Below are 17,679 nucleotides of genomic sequence, written 5' to 3' on the forward strand. Positions count from 1 at the left end.
CGATAGATTAGGAATAATTTCCAACTGAGCTAACCTATTTAAAAGTAGCAAGTACATGAAAAGGGAAAACGGTTAGAGTGCATTACCAGAGAAGTATTACTCCTTGTGAAGTGAATTTCAGCACTTAAAACCATCTTTCTGAATGCCTGTAATATTTATGATACAGCCCTGAAGGGCCAAATACAATCTATGGAAATACAACGTAATTTCCACCACACAGTGTTTCCTACTGGTTGATTCTATACCTTCTATACTATATATGGTATAGTACCTTCTATACCATAATTGCAAAGCCAATTAACAAAAAAAGTGATTTCTCCTAATGAATCCGGTGGGGATGAATATTTGTGACCAAATTTGTGGTGCTTAAATTTACAGCACAGATCCCCTAAGCTTCAGAGTTTATAAATGAAAAGAAGTAGGCACCTTCATGGGGTAATTCAGAACTTATAGCTGGGAGATAGGTGGTGATAACAGTTGATGATAACATTTCTCTTAAGTGTTTGAATTCTTGGTTCCTGCTGGAATATCATTGCCCTTACAGTTTTCAATATGAAAAAATTGGGGCCTAAATAGCACTGCGGAACCTAAATAGATCTGTTATTTGGGGACAAAGGGGACAAATAAATGTCATTAATTAGATTTTTCATATACTCAATAGAAGGAGGTAAACTCCTAAGCAAACTCCTAGTTCCAGCTTCTTAAAATTTAAAACTTTCTTCTAAGATCCACTCTCCCCACACCCCTCTACTGATCCAAGTCAGTAGAAAGATACCCACACTTCAGAAGGGTAATTCAAATTTCAAGTGACCCTTTATAGATTTTTTTCTTTCTCCAGTGACTAAAGGAAATTTGGGCAAGTATATTCATATCTTGGAAACCCATAGTAAAATAAATGAAAAAAAAAAAAAATCCTTTTTGTGGAGGATAGACTGATATTTCCATAACAATGATTATTAAAATAATATGACTGGTTTTCCCTGGAATGCATATCTGTCTGTATTATGTACACAAAACAAACAGTGCAGTATTTACATTGCAAGAACTGCTGATAAATATAGTTTTTCTTTTTTGAGAAATCTATCCAAAATGTTCTGCATTATTATTGGGTTTGTAAAGAATCTTGCAGAACTGATTATAAAAATTAGCATCACAGGGAACAAGAAATCACATGATATGGACATATGTTTTCACAGCATTCCAGCTGTAGATTTGATGAGAGAACTTTTGCGAACAGATTTGGTTATAAATAGGAAATTTTAGTCGCCCACTCTCTGAGCTGAGAAGTGACTACTGGAACTACTTACAAAAAGGCTGTCCTACACTGTTTTTGGAAAAAAAAAACAAAACCAAAACAAACGAAAAAAAGACTTTGTTGTTTTTGTCGTAAGATCAAACTGTGGAATCAGACTGAAGAAGCACAGTCAATACTGTGCTACCATCAAATATCATATGTTAAAACTCTTCTTATTTGTTTAATATCTAAGTCTGGGGTTTTTTTGGTTTTTTTTTTTTAATTAGAATGATATGGGAGGTCAAAGGAGCCTAATAAACAAGTGGACTACTTTTCTGAAAGCCAGGCTTGTGTGCTCGATACCTGGTCCTGAAGGAGCAGACACACATTTTGATGAGCTGCGTAAGTTTATTTATCTTTAATGATCTATTTTGACATGAGTTTTGGTTGGGGCTTTTTTGTTCTCTGTAGAAGCACTATGTCTTGTTCTGAATTTATTCCTCTTCCAAACACTGCTTGTAATATCTCTAACTTTTATTAGAAGTACCTGATTATAACTGGAATTAGTCTGATGAGAAATATGGGTTTTTCCCTTTCATTCCAAAAGCTGGAAAGTGAAAGTCTGATTCTGTATAAAAACCAGACTATCTGCAAATGGACAAACTTCAGAATATTAGCACAAATTCACATGGCAGAAATTAAAATTCAGACAAAAATAAAGCTTTGTTATATAGTTACAAATCTCCAAATTATAAATGGTAACCGCAGAAATATTCAGTGGATGTCTAATTAAAAAAAAAAAACATTTTCCCATTGCAGAAGATATATTCTTACTTTCTACAAGAGATGAGAGAAACCCGCTTGTGTATGGAGTCTTCACTACAACAAGGTATGTGTTAGGATCACGTTTGCCTCTGGAAACAAATGCTGAAGATCTTACTCAGGCCCTTCTATTACTAGATCCTGATTCCTGAGAGCAGTGAGAGACTGCTTGAATAAGGCTTGCAATATTGGGGCTGTAGTCACTAAGGACAATACTTTCAGAAATGGAAACATAAATTACATTGCTAAGCCTTTGTGTGCATGACTTTTGAGAATGATTGTAAAAAATAATGAAAATTTAACAATCAAAAGCATGCTGGTTTATTTAACCTCATCTAGTTGAATTTACAAATTTCAATCATATTTATTGAGCAAGCAATAGTTGCCATTTAAGACAATTCATTGTTGTGAAGCATTATTTCTGTAAGCAAAAATTTGACATCAACTGTTTCTTAGGTTCAAAACCCACTATGCTTTAAAGTGATATTTCAGTGCTTTAATAGATGGGTGTTGATGGAAGAATAACCCGTCTTTATCTCAAGGAGATAGATTAATTAATTAATGAACCTCTTAGCTATGATAGTGAGGTGCTCTATATAGAATTGTCAGAAAGGAAATAAAAAATTCTTTCTTTTGTCTCCAGAACCTTTGAATTAAGTGTAAATAATAGGGACATAGCCAAACACTGAACAGTATGAGTACAATGAAAAATTGCCAAAGCACTCCTTAACTCAGAAGCAGCCACTGTGGTGGCTCCACAGAATATATAACCACGTAAAATATTTAAAATTGAATAAAATGTTGTACAATGAACGAAATGGCATATGAATTAATTAAAGTACACGTCACTCAACAACCTGGCAAGGTGTTCTTCGGAAAATTGAACTATTTGGGGTTTTTTTGAGAAAAATATGTAAAGAAAAGAAAAAAAGACATAGAAAGAGAAGTAAATTTTATTTCTATCTCTTTTTATTGTCTGTCCAAAGCAACTTGTAATTCTCAGACACGTCACCTGTAATATCACTAATATACAGACTTCCAAATGTGAACATATGTAAAGGAATGTTCATTTACAGAAAATTCTAATCAAAATAGCTAATAAATGATAGCTAGAACCTGTCAGCAATCTATCAAGTGGTCCCAAAGGCTAAGTCCAGGTTTCAACTGAGCAAAGCTTTAAACTGTAATGACAGTGACATTAAATATCGGTATTTATCAGACCTGTATACATTGTCTGTTATTTAGCACCACTTATATCAACTCTCAGGTGTAGGATTGATCCAAACCCCGTTAGACTCCATGGAATTAGTTAATTCACTGCATGAGGCATGCGCTGAAGGAGTGTTTACAATGTGCGTATGAATCCATCTTCTTTTTCAGTTCTGTCTTCAAGGGCTCTGCAGTTTGTGTGTACAGCATGGCAGATATCAGAGCTGTTTTCAATGGCCCTTACGCTCACAAAGAGAGTGTGGATCATCGCTGGGTACAATATGAAGGTCGCATCCCGTATCCCAGACCTGGTACAGTAAGTGTCTCCTTAATTACATACTTCTATTTTTACTCAAAAGCAATTATACTTCACACCCCTCCCCAGATCGGTATTTTATATTTTCCACTCAGGATGTTTCAAATTATCCTCTCAACCATTTCCATTCTGTTGACAGCTCAGACTTCTACCTACCCTTTATATGTTTATATATATAAATATACATTTTTCCGTGTCTCTGAGATAGCATTGTATCCAGACTATTTCCTGATTGTCTCTCATATTGTGGTCTCCTACTGTACAGCTGTATTTCTGTCTGTTGGGATCACCTCTAAGGCATCAACACTTCATAAAAAGCCAAAGGCATTTCTTTATGAAGTATTAAGTTATGATAAGGTATTTTATTTGAAGTCTTGTATTTCTGTTATCTCTGTGCCTGTTTTAAAATCCTGTTCCTTGAGATATGGTCATTGATTCTATGATGTGTGTTTGTGCATGTGTTGTGTTTTGAAGTAAAGTAAGGAGTTAGTTGCTGGAGATTTTATGTGATGAAAGATAAGTGATAGGAAGAAAAGAGAAGTTTAATATCAGGAAACACCCTTAAATCCCAATTTCTTAGACTTCAGATGTAACAATCAGGCCAAAACAAAGAGGAAAATTGTGAAAGAGTTATTAAAGAGTTCTTCCCGCACTTCTGTCTTGGTATTAAATTTGGAAAAGCATGGACCTACATTACAGCTGAGGAAGAAAATGGTATTTCCAAAATATGCATCTACTTTAAAAAAGTCATCACAACTTTGAGCAACTCTTTGTACGTATAATGTAAAAGAGCAATGATTTAAGAGTAAGATAGATATTATCCAGGATAGCTTTACATTATCTTGGTCAGGTATTCAGTGAACAAGTACTAGGCAGCTGCACAGATCCAGCCAAGCACTGAGCAACTGCGGTCGGGCTGCTGCTGGTACCTTGCCTAGAAGCCACCTGGGTGTTTCTGCATTATTTCTCCGACATCAACACTGGTGTAACCTTTGCTTCAAGCCACGTTATCTAGCTTATTTTGCTCTTCTTTTCACACCTTTCCTCATGACTTTATGTTTTCTTCATCATCCTTCCAATGGACCCAACTGCACGGTCCAGGCCCATGCTGTTTGCTGCACTCCGTGGTCCCAGGCTTCAGCTGGTCAGGCCCTGAGCTCTGATTCCCTTTTCTCAACTGCAGGCGAGTCGCAGCGGGCAGCTCTCTCTGTAAAGACTAAGGCAGCTCCAGAGACTGATTTGGCCTGCCTAGGATCTGCACTGCTGGAGCAAATGTGCTCCTAATTTAGACAATTTAGACACTGTAGGCTTACACATCGCTCTCTCATGCAGAATATATAGTGCCCCCAGAAAAGAAGATTACATTTAATTTTTTTTTTTTTTGTAAGCATGTGCAACTCCATTACTGGTAAAGGAGTGCAGATGAATTAGTTTTAAGTACAAAAATGGTGCCAGTGAGAACAATAGCTGGTCCCATGGCATCTAAAGAGATTAAAATAACTCTCTTGAAAAACTCAGAGTGCCCCATAAGGATGAACACTCTGCACAGATAGACGGGTCATAAGCTCATTGCATTTTTGAGTGTATTAACCATCACATGGTTGAGCTGGGATTCACAAGGAAGGAAACATGTCATGCTGAAGCATGTCAATGCTGATCTTTATCACTAATTTGAATAACCGTGCTTGCAAGTATTTTAAAAGTTGGAAAATTTAAAGATAAACGGACGTTTTGCCGCTCCTTAACTTTCCAACTGCTTCCTTTAAGCACCTGATAACAGGTGTGAGAAAACGGTCTCATAAAAATTCTTAAGACCTTCATACCAAGTGGATTTCTGTAGGAGTTTGTCTGACCAAGGACTGAAAAGGGAAGTGGATTTTACTGAAGAAAGCTCTCGGAAGAAAGATATCTGTAATATTTGCTATGTAGATAAGGTAAATGTATTGCTGCATAGTTATTTATCTTTTGTCTTAGTGAGCTGTACTACTCTCAGACTTCAACATACTTCAGGCTCAATTTAATATAGGGTATCGAAGTAAGTAGATTCATGCCGTGCTTTCATCTTATACTGGGCTATGCCAAACCTTTGGATATGAGCAGATTTAGGCTGGGATCTGAAAAAGTAGCGCAGCTCTCAAAGGCAAGGAAAAGAAGTAGCATGTTACATCCCTGCAGAACACTGCAGTGTGAAATGCTCTTCCTTAAAGATTAATTTCATCATTTCTTGCCAGCTATGGGGTGGTTCAGGAATGCTCAGAACAAAGCCAAAAAGGGATAATCTATCCTTTTTTAAGTAACTAGAACATTTTTGAAATTTAAGCTCTACCTAAGTGTTGCCTACAGTTAGCGTAGCTAGCACTGCCCTAATTTTATATTTCTTATATTTTAAGTTACTGGCAAAGTCTAAAAATGGCTATACTAGGAAATGTGTTTCCTTTGATGTTTGTCTTTGAGAGAGGCATCGACTTCCTTTCAGCATTTATACAGAAGCAGGAGACTGCTTACCCTAATTTAACTTTCTGCTCAGCTGCCTTTATCTCCTAAGTAAATAAAGCTGTTCACTATAGAGGCTGTGACCACTTTGATATTGAAATTTTGACAAAATGCTTCCTGTGGCAATTTGTGTCGGAGATAAACTCCCAACGTGACCATGATATCATGCCTTGGCAATGCTGAGCAGCGTGCAGGCAGCAGGAGCCCCAGCGCGGCGGCGCGGTCTGCCTGCCCTCTGGCGTCGTCGGGAGACCCCCGAACAGGGTGACGGGGGATCGGGCACGCTGCACACCACCGACCTGCAAAATGTACAACTCTTTTGCTCTAACTTCTCCCACAGGTGTTAAAGAGCAAGTGGAAATAATGAGAATTAAACAGAGGCAAGGCTTCAAATCTATTTCAATTTGGAAGCTGGAAAAAAAAAGACAGAAAAAGCATGCAGCAGGCAGCCCCGCCACAAAGGGCAATTTGAAAACCAAGGGAGCGTTTGCTCTGTCTTCTTTAGCTGTTTAAAAATTGGACTTGCATATCAGCAGCTGTGCCTAGATAGCAAATCCAGTTTTCTTCTCTTAGGGTTTCACCCAGGAAACTATCCATTGATAAAGAAATGAGGAAGGATTTTCTTTAAAGTGTGTTCTGTATTCTGAAACAGAGTTTTCATAATGCCCTCCCAGTAATCACAGAAGGCATTTGAACAAATTTTTCAGTGAATTAGGAGGAAAAAACACTTCTAGCCTATCATCTATTTAGCTGTAAACATTACAGCATCAGAGCAACTCACAGTGCCCATTTAGAGATACTGATGGGATATAAAGGAGTCATCCTCATTTCATTGATGGTGAGTAAATGTCATTGAGGTCAGATTTTTAGAGGAATTTCAGTGTTTAAAGATGCAGATTAACACTTAGTCTGATCTACTGCAGAACCTAGGACTCTAACTGCTATCCAAGGCAACACCAAATATTTTTGATAGGTCTGGATATTTTACTAACTGATTTGCCAAAGGTTCAAAACAAAGCTCTGGATCAGCAAAGTAAGATTCTTGCAGTCTAAGTCACTTCTTAGCTACAAGGAGAAACAGTTCAGCACATTGCTTTTGTCCATTTGAAGAGTTTTATGTCTCAGCTCTTTCCAATCCAGACCTGAATATGGCCCTGAGCTCCTGAATTCTTTGTGTATTTTTTTTAAAACAAGTTCCCTTACAAGCCCTCAGATTTTCCTGTGATCTTTTTCATCTTTTTCTCTCCTGCTTTTTCTCCCTTTCTTCAGTGAAACCCCTTCCTTTATTTCTTCAGTGCACAGATTGATCGAGATGATCAGCCAATGGTGTCCATCCATTGGGACTTGGCTGAGCCACAGAGAAATACTGTCTGCCAAAAAGCCTCCCCCTGTCCTCCCGTCTGGTTAGTTTTGCTGCTTTAATAAGTGTGTTCATAAAACATTGAGGGTTGCACAGGTTTCCTTTGTTATTTTTAGACTTATCTTCCTCTTTCACCTGATCTTTTATGGGGTAGACTGCATTCTTTGCTTCTCCAATTCCTCTCTCCTTTGATCTCCCCACCGTAAATGGGGCTGCTTAATTAAGTGAAATGTTTCACTTTATAGGTTTATTTTCCTGAGAAAGCCTCCTCCACCTCCTCATACTTACCAACCTGTTTTCCCCAACATGAATCACCTTTCAATTCATAGCAGCCTTCTGAAATGCTGCGAACCCAGTCACCTTTCCTGCTGGCAGAAGTCGGCAGAGAATTGCAAAGTGCCACCTGCAAAGTCAAGTTCACTCACCTAGTTGGTCTCAGCCCAGTTAGCCTCAGATTAATGCTATCGACAACACAGGTGTGTTAAATAGAAAAGCACTACAAAGTGCTCAAGACAAAACTGGAACAGGGTAGAAGAGGAGAGAGGACAAGAGGAAATGGCCTCAAGTTGCGCCAAGGGAGGTTTAGACTGGACATTAGGAGAAATTTCTTTACTGAAAGAGTGGTCAGGCCTTGGAACAGGCTGCCCAGGGAAGTGGTTGAGTCACCATCCCTGGAAGTATTTAAAAGACGTGTAGATGAGGCACTTAGGGACATGGTTTAGTGGGCATGGTGGTGTTGGGTTGCCGGTTGGATTCGATGATCTTAGAGGTCTTTTCCAACCTTAATGATTCTATGATTCTCTGATTCTAAGAAATCTCTCGCATCCAGTGAGATGCAAACTCTATCTTAAAAAAAAAAGGGAACTTCAATTTATTTGTAGGGATTTTTTTGTTTGTTTTGTTTGTGCTTTTTGTGGCAGGGATGGAGTGAGGTTGATTCCATTTAAAATTTGCACTATTTGTTTGTCTCCTGCAGAACCTGACTCATTCCCCTCTCCCCTGCCCCCTTGCTTTGAGTAGCTGCAAGATTAGCGTGAAAGTCTCCCTGCTGAGGCACAACCCATCCATCCTGTAGAGAAGCACTAAGGCTTTTTGCAGGCATGTCCAAATGCAAAATGTATTGTGCAGCTCTGATCAGACTACAGAGAAGAAGCCACACGGTATTTAGGCCACTCGGGAACCCAAGCTGCATCTTCAGAATGGCTTATGGTTGAATCTCCAATGGCACATAAGTGCCTACTCCATGAGAGTCATCTCTCAGCTGTCATCTAATCCACAGAAGATCGTATACCTATAAGCACCCCATTTTTTAAAGTACTTCTGGGCATCTTGGAAGCTCACACCAGTCCTCAGTGTTACATGTAACATTACATGTTAACCCCTCACTTAACCCTCAGACTTTGCATCTCTTTATAAACTCTACAAATAAAGTTCAATGTGTTGGATGTGTGGGAGGTCCCCATTTAACACAGAAATGATTAGCTGAAAGTAGTTCTTCTGTTTCTCTGCTTTTTGCTTGATTGATCAGTGATAAGGGAACTTATTTAGAGCTTGGAAGACTTTATATTACATCGTAGGAGAATGCTGACTACAAGGCCATCTCTCCTTGCTAGGTAAATATTCATTCACTGGGAGCTTGGGAGAAAAGAACCACGTGGTTAATTCATTCACTCTGACGGAGGGTCTGGTGCTCCAATTCCTGCTGCATTTAACATAAAACAGAGAGCTTTTCAGAGGAAAACAGATTTTCTTTCTTCCTGGTTAACATCTGAGCAACATTCTTACCACTTTTGGCTAAGCTGAGAGGTAATTATCCCACGAAAAGTGAAACACCTTCAACAGGACGGAGTGAGGAGCTCCCAGGATGACTCTGGTCCACACACCTGGAATGGAGGGACACCTCCCCTAGGAGGGAAGACTAAGACATCTAATTCCCTGATATGGGAGAGATTCAAGAAATATTTCACTCCTTAATGTTTCACACTGGCTACTTCAGATGCTCCCAAGAGAGTGACTTGCTGGTCTGGTGCTTAGTTCTCCTTGTGAAATGCATAAAAATTCCCAGCCTGGACATTGCAAAATCCGCCAAGCAGATGCCTACTGCACTCAATATTATCAAGTCCCTGTTGTGTATCTAGCCTATGGGTGTTTGAATCTCATTGTTAAGTGGGTCTAAGGCTCACTGTGACAAGTCACTTTTAAACTGAGATTTTCAACACACTTGAAATAGAAACCCTTTTGAAGCTCACAAGGAACAGCATTCTGTTTTAAAATTGTCAGTAGACAACAGCACTGCTGAACTAAAGATGCATCATTAAATGAAAAGGATATTTTTTTACATACCTTATAGCTTATATAGGTTCCCAAATAATTCTCACAATTTTAATAGGTGTTAGATCCAGCAGCTCTTACTGACTTCACTGGATGGTGTGAAGCACTACGCATTTTGGTAAATTGGAGGTTTATTTAGGAGCCTAACTTCTGGCACCGGCTTTTGAAAATCTTGGCCAGGGTTCCCACATAATGTTAGCACAGTCACACCGTATGTCTCAGTATTGTGTGAGATCTACACATCCAGCACTCTGCTAAGCTGCAAATTTAATACGACAAGCGAAAAAAAGAGAAAAGCTTACATATGTGCAGTGTTGCTAAGTTAGTGTGTACTTGCTTTTATTTGAGAAAAATTAGCTTAATTTACCGCCTCCTGATTACATTTGGATACAAATAAAAGGTGAGGGAATAAAAGGCATCTTTGTAAATCATCTGGGATCAGGACTTAGTCCAGGGTGATTATTCTCAAATTGAGCTCACACAGAAGGCACTGGAAAAACTTTAAGTAACTATTGAATTGATCCTTTAAAAGCCTTGTGCCACAGAGTATACACAGCAGTTGAATAGAGATGCCCTTAGCACTTCCAACTCTGTTTCTGTTGGGTTTTTTCTTTTTTTTTTTTTTTTTTTTGCTTTGTTTACTTTTCATTTCTTAACATGCATATTTGTATCAAGTTATCGTTCATGGCAGTGAAGGCCTCAGCAACCTCAGAAGAATAAATTATATGGTGAGTAAGTTTCTTGCAGGATTCTTATCTAGCAGTACTAATTTTACTAATTTAATGTGATTCATTTTTCTTTGTTAGCTATCTAGAAGAAAAGGGTCAAATCTGAGCTAGTTGTTTAGGCTTCTCTATCAGAAAGGAAGAGACAGGCACCTCCTCTGTGCAGCTCACACACAGCCAGGATAAGAATCCAGGTCAGGTGAGATGAATCCCACCCTGTTGCAAAAGCAGAAGATGCTGAGAGAGCACAGTGACGGTGTCATAAGAACTTTTATGGAGCCAGATTCTTTTGTAGTCCATATGAAACAACCCTGCCAAGCTTCTCCTGTGACATTTGGTATAAATGCAAATCTCTTATTGTCTCCAGTGGGAGATGTCACATATCTGAGACAGCATCTGGTGCTTATGATGTGAATAAATGTCCTCTGTGAACCGGGCAGAGAACACCGATATCATTATCATGAGACGTGCAACAGGATGTGAACTCACATTTTCAGAGGTGAAAGGCTGCTTCACTCACCCACTTGGCCATGCAGCCTTTACCATCATACATCCTATTGATTGCTATGAAAGGAAGCACAAGCCTACAGGAATTGTTCTGCAACGATGGGTGGACACAGCTTTAAACAGCTGCCTGAGGACTTTGCCAAAGGGTAGCCAAAACGAATTTTTCATTCCCCTGTTCCATCCATCATGCCACAGGGAGTGATGCCTCTGGAAATAGCTCCCTTGGCCAAGCATAACAGGGTCACACCTGCCCAGTGGTTCTTGGTGGTCATGCTGTCTTAGGATGGGATCCAAAGCCCACTGAAATAATTGGAAAAGGCCCTGTTGACTCAAGCGGATCTTTGGATCAGACCTTTAGTCCTTGTTTCTACTAAATTAGCTGCGCAAGCTGGCAAGGATTTCCCTATATCATGCATGGTAGGGTTTGGGCCTTTGGGATTACTGTAGCAACTTTATAGTGCCATATTGGTAGACATTTTATCCATTATTTATGGTTTTTAGTAAGTGATGTCATTGCTTTCATCTTCCTCTGTTGATGCATTTTTGGCAAAAATCTAGGACATCTTTAAGACCCATGGGGGTGCTCCCATTTTTCACATAGAAAAAGACTTCTGGGATTGAGTTGTGAATAGGTGAGCAATCAGTGAATTTCCAGAAGATGCGGGCTGTAATTCAGAGTAGCAAATGAGTACATGAACCACAGAAAATGCACATATAAGGGAAAATCAACCTCTAGTACACAGTGAGGGGGAAGCGAGTTATTGCATGGTTAGGGAAGTGAAGAACTGAATTTGTTTCTCATCCAATATAGAACATATTGATGCAAAATTTTGATCCAAAGGCAATTAAAACACATGTGATTCTTTCTATTGATTCCAACAAACTTTGGTTCAACCCCTGCAAAGATAAACATGCTTTTGAAATCAGTAGGATTTTTGAGGTCTGATTCTAATATAAGTGGCAAAGACTCAGACCTTGGTTGTTCTAAAGGTAAGGAGAAATTTTCATTCCCGAAGTAGCAATTGTAGCAAGTGCGCACGTGATTTGATTTCCGTGTAGTTATTGTGCTGTCTGAATCATTTGTCCTGTATTATGGTTCACTTTATTTTTTAATTTTTATTTTTTTACCCCAAAATCTAAAATCTAAATTGTTTTTCTTTTGTTTCACCCTTTCTATAGTCTCTTTTGCTATATAATACAAAAGCATGTATTTCTTTGTGAAATTATTTAACTGATATCATTATCTTCAAAAACCAAGCTCACTACAGCCCACCTCAAAGGCAAAGACTTTAATTTGTGAAAGCACAGCAGAAAACAGAATGTGGGAGATCATACCCAGCAAGTCAGAGAGTGAAGTTCTTACAGAAATGCTAGCATAAAACTCCTAGGGATAACTCACTACAATATATGTTTCCAATTGAACTATTTTTTTCAATAGGACTTTCCTCTTCTTTTTTACTTGTATTAAACTGTATTTTCAAGGGATATCCTTTGACCAGTTACCACAGGACAACAATACAAACCCATCTTTTTTTTCTTGTCAGTTATTTCACAGCTGTACATTAAATTTTCAGTGAAACAATATAACTTAATATGTGATGGAATATATCTTAATTCAAATTGGCACAGGTTTACTGTCCATGGAGAAGTTTTTAAAATCTATTAGGTGATTCAGGAGCCTAAGACCTATTTTCAATAAGCAGTTAGAGAGCCTTTATGAAGATCAGGATGCACAGACTTAACAGTCCAAACAAGGAATAGAAATAGGTTGTAGAGTCTTAAATCACTCAGGCTACAACTCTGCTAAATAAAACCAGAGGTCAGGTTCAAGTGCAGACCCATAGTCACTGTACTGTTTAGTGCTAGGATAGGCTTTGCCATAGTTTAGGCATGCTCCAAATGGTACCCTCCCTGTGGCAGTGGTGTGGCAGTGTTTGGGGTCTAGGGTAGACCAGGAACTGCCCCCAAAGGCATTTCAGATGTGGCTGTAGATGTGGATGTAGAATGTCAGCTGGTCTGTGCTTCACTGGCCTGTTTTGTTTCTGAATATACAGGTAGTCTCTGATGCTTTTGACAACGTTATCCTCAGTCAGAAATTTCTGTTTAACTAGTTGCTATTGTCTTTGCATTTAAGGTATTTATACAGGTGCACATTCACGTAGAACTGTATATGATGAGAATAATTCCACATTGTATTAGCTGTATTTACTGCATGAAGAATTCATCCTTAGGCATGTGTACACAATACCCGTATGCGCTGGGCAGAGGCTACATTCCCTTTTTAGCAAGCACTACCACAGTGCATCCTGCAGTCCAGGAAAAGAACAGGCAGTGGAAACCCAAGGGAGAAAAGGGTCCAGACTGGTCCTGAGCCCGCGGGGATGGATTCGCTGCTGGTGGCTGATGTTGTGTAGCCGTGAGAAGGGAGTTTGCCAGCAATGGAGGAGGGACCTGCTCAGCCCTTGGCACTGTGTGTGGTGTTTAATGCAAATGTTTTGGATAATGCCAAACCTTACATAGTGGAACAAATCCTAATTGCAAGCCCTTAACTGGCACCATAGGTTGAACACATGTCAAACTGGAGATTTGGGAATGTGAACTAAAGTCTTCTCTGTCGAAACTCTGTTGAAAGCCATGAAGGAGGATTGTAGAGCAACTTCACCGCAAATCTTAACTTTCTCCTGGCAGACTACAAAGGCATTACTTAATCACATTTCTTTCTTCACAGACTGTGTTATGGCTCCACCTGGCAGGAAACACAGGGATAACTTAGTTCAAAATAGTGTTAAAAGAGAAGCAATCAACAGTTTGTATGTAAAAGGAACGTCACCAACTGGAATAGTGTTTCCAGTTCATTTTACTATTATCCAGGATTTGTAGTGCCCCATTAACACACCTAGATGCCTCCAGATTCAAAAGAGAAGCTTTCTTAGACTCAGATTAGAGACTAAGTGTAAAACAAGGGTCAGAAAAGAGATACAAACAGCCATGGGAAGGAAAGCAGAGTAATGTGGGCATGAGAGATGATGGGTCACCAACATGACTGACCTGGGGCTCACCCCAAAAGGCACAGAAGGGAAAAATTTGAAGGAGGTTGAAGAGGTAGGTTTGTGGGTGATCTTCAAGCAAGATGTGTGATAATCAACTTACTTTGTGTAAGCCAAAGAAACAGCTGAATTGATTAGTTTGTCAGTATGGGTCTAATAGAGGTAGGAGCCAACTCCAACAATAAATGAGTGACACTGGGGAATGTCTGAGGGAGTGATCACTGTAGCAGTTGTCTGGACCAGAAGAGGATGAGACTGTGCTGTTCAAAGCCAGAGAAAAGGATGCTGCAGCAGCCAAGCTGTGGCCTGGGCAAGAGTTTCAGCTATGTGGATGAGTAAGAAAAGTCACTTCTGAGAAATAATGAGCTACAGGGATCATCTGGCATCTGGAGAATCTGCCTTTTTTAGAAAAAAAATAAACGGGAGGCATGGGAGGTACAGTTCACTGAAAAGTTATGGCCTGTGATTGCAGGCCATATACAGGGACAAGATAGATGTGGGTGTTTCAGTCTGGAAAAATGAACATGGTTAAAGCATTTACTAGGGGCATTCTGCCACAGTAACTCTGAGCATATTTCCCAAGAGAAATCAAGCCGTTAGTCTAACATTGGGGCATGCTGGTGAGGATCTTACCCAATTCTGGCTCACTGCATCAATAGGGCAGAAATTCGGCCTCGATAAGAGGAGCAGAAACACAAAAAGCAGAAAAACTGATCTGTGATCCTGCACTTTAAATACTTGAGATTATCTCATGGTAGCCACCGGAGGGCACTCTAGACTTGCTGTTGAAAGTCCATTACCTGCACTAGTTTGTTCACCATGTAGCAAATTTAACTGCATGTTGGTACCTGTGCCTTGAAATGAGAGCTAGACAGCATGACAGGTCTCCTTCACTCCAGACGATGTCCTTGTCTTTGTAAAATATCCAACATGATAAGGCGCTCGTGAGTGGGGTAGGGAACAAGGAGGTGGAATTCATTGCAGATGTACTGAGCCCATCATGAGAATTCCTCCAGTTTTAAAAAAATGCTTTCAAGAAATGAAGTAATGGTGACCAAATGCTGCTTTCGGATGAGAAAAATCACTAAGCATCCTGATTTCTTACTGGCTTCACAAGTGTTCTCACAGAAAACTTGATTTCTATTTGAATATGGATTGAATTTGTGGTTTATTCATAAGACCAAATTTCCAAAGTGGCCTACACTGATGATATCTATTATGGTATTATATACAAGTAGTTTCTAAATATTTAAAGAAAAATTAGGTATTTTCCTATATTATTAGATTGTTTATGGCTAAATGTTGCTGGCTCCAATATATGATTAAAAAAAAAAGTTCAAAATGCATCACAGTACTGAATGTACTGCTTGAATATTAATAACAATAATGTATTTTCATTATTGGTGATAGTGGTATGACTATTAGGGCACATCTCATACTCTCTTCAGGAACACTGCTAGACAAAGAAACATAGAAGGTCTTGGTTGTGGTCTTAAAGACCATTTGGTAATAAAACTCAAAAAAAAAAGTGTAGTTTTTAGTAGTTTGTGTTTACAGATATGTTAATGCAATAAATATGAATTAATTAATTTTATCTAACATCAAACAGACAACTTCTCTTTTCTAATGTTGTCTTCTTTTCCTGAGTATCTTAGAGAAGCTAAGAAAGTTCATCTCCCCTCTAAGTTTTAATTTAGGTTATCAAAATCTCTGAGAAAGAAGAAAAGCCTATAAGAATTTTTTTCCAAAGCTTGCATATATCTATAAGTAGTTGCAGGTGTGGGCATATAAGTAACAGGAACAGAAGATTTATAATTCTGAGCAGTAGTACAAATGAGTGAGATGAAACAAGTTAACAGGTTTTGGGTGGTTTTAAAAGATAAAGGAGAATAGGTGGGAGCAGGATAAAGGAAAATGAAGATGAAGGGGAAGAGCTTTTGAAGAGAGGCAAAAATGAAAAGAGAAGAGGAGAGTGGAGAAACGAGGGAGAAAAACGACCCTTTGAAGAACCAGAGGAGCACACATCGCCAGTGCGCTCCCATGTTTTCAAATCAACACTGAGCTTTTTCAATTATAAATCATATTAGCAGCCACCGGCAGATGTGCTTTACAAACCAATATAGCTGATCTGGACCAGGCAGCTTTCCTACTACACAAAGAATCCTGCAGATTACTTGTACTTCTTTGCTAATATTCCTCTCATCTTCTTGTTCTCTCTCTTCCGTTCAGTGTCCAAGCAAAACCTATGATCCGCTCATAAAGTCTACCAGAGACTTTCCCGATGAAGTCATTAGCTTTATTAAACGCCATCCACTGATGTACAAATCCATTTACCCAGTGACGGGAGGACCGGTATTCACTCGAATCAACGTGGACTATCGTCTGACTCAGATTGTGGTGGATCACGTCATGGCAGAGGATGGGCAATATGATGTTATTTTCCTAGGAACAGGTATGAGAGAGGACTTCCACTATCGTTCTGCATAAACCACATCCTTTAAGAACACTTTTACTCCAGCAGGTCCTGAATAAACTTGTTGATTAAGATCTTTTTCTTACACATGCAGCTTTGGGAAGCATTTAGATGCTCCTGATTCTGTACCAGGTCTTCATGCAAATGCTAAGATTAGATTAATTTGCCAGCTTGAGAGATTGCTATTCCTGGGATTTTAATGCCTCCTGGTCCATAGGTGATAAACCAGTTAAGGGTCAGAGTACCTGGACTTTCTTACTGAGTAAAAATCCGAGTACCATTCACTACCTGTCTTTACATTACATGGTAGTCTGACTCCAGTTCCTGCTGGCAGCACATCAATAACCAATTAAAAGAAAAAAAATTAACCTTAGTAACTTCAGGGAGTACTTCCTGTTATCAATAATGACATGGTGCTTCAGCATTAAATCTCATGTGACATTGAACAGCTAAGAAAGATTTAAAATTGAGCCTAAGGCAACAATACCACTTAAATACTTTTAAAGATAAAACTTAGCAGCATGAATACCTCCAAACAAGAGGACCAGGATTGAACAGAGAGGTTAAACTACTCTGTCAGGGAAGAAACCTGCTTTGCAGTTTTTCTATGGATAATTATGTATCTATTCACATTTTTATGATAGTTATATGCCTTAAGGAAAAAATCTAGTTTTACCATAGTAATTCAGTTTAGAATCACTGGATGAATCACCCAACAGCATAGTATGCTAAGAAATATTAACATACCTATTCATAACATTTCTAAAGTAATAATCTAGCATCTTACTCACTGGAATTTCTTGTTCTTAATCCACAATTTGATGTTGTCTCACTAGTAATAGGTCTTACAAAGCACTTCTCACTGGTAGATCTGAATGCTTTAGTAAAGAGGTCATTGCTATTATCCCCATCTCACAGCAGGTGAAACTAAGGTACATGGAGGTGAAAAGGTTTATCCAAGGGCAGTGGATGAGCTGCTGCCATGAGCTGCAGGGAAATTAAAATTTCTCTTTGAATCCCAGCCCAGTGCTGTTGGGTTGCACAGCATTTTATCTGGCCTATAAGCAAATTTGGCATCATATAGTGTAGTTTGGTAGGTATGGATATTCTGAAGTGATCTGGGGAAAGGAGTGAATTGTCACAGAGCATCGCCTCTTATAAA

At 39.0% G+C, this 17,679-nt stretch overlaps 1 protein-coding gene across 7 annotated transcripts in view; it reads left to right on the forward strand.

The window, feature by feature from the left end:
* Positions 1 to 17,679, forward strand: part of SEMA3D (semaphorin 3D) — a 151,229-nt gene that overhangs the window by 106,421 nt on the left and 27,129 nt on the right. For all 7 annotated transcript variants that reach the window (XM_075144316.1, XM_075144336.1, XM_075144294.1 and 4 more), the window contains 4 exons: positions 1,522 to 1,636; positions 2,054 to 2,123; positions 3,437 to 3,581; positions 16,274 to 16,496. In XM_075144316.1, coding sequence (XP_075000417.1) covers positions 1,522 to 1,636; positions 2,054 to 2,123; positions 3,437 to 3,581; positions 16,274 to 16,496 — 553 coding nt within the window. The remainder of the gene's footprint in view (positions 1 to 1,521; positions 1,637 to 2,053; positions 2,124 to 3,436; positions 3,582 to 16,273; positions 16,497 to 17,679) is intronic.

Source organism: Calonectris borealis, chromosome 1 (assembly GCF_964195595.1).
Source record: "Calonectris borealis chromosome 1, bCalBor7.hap1.2, whole genome shotgun sequence".
Lineage (NCBI taxonomy): Eukaryota > Metazoa > Chordata > Aves > Procellariiformes > Procellariidae > Calonectris > Calonectris borealis.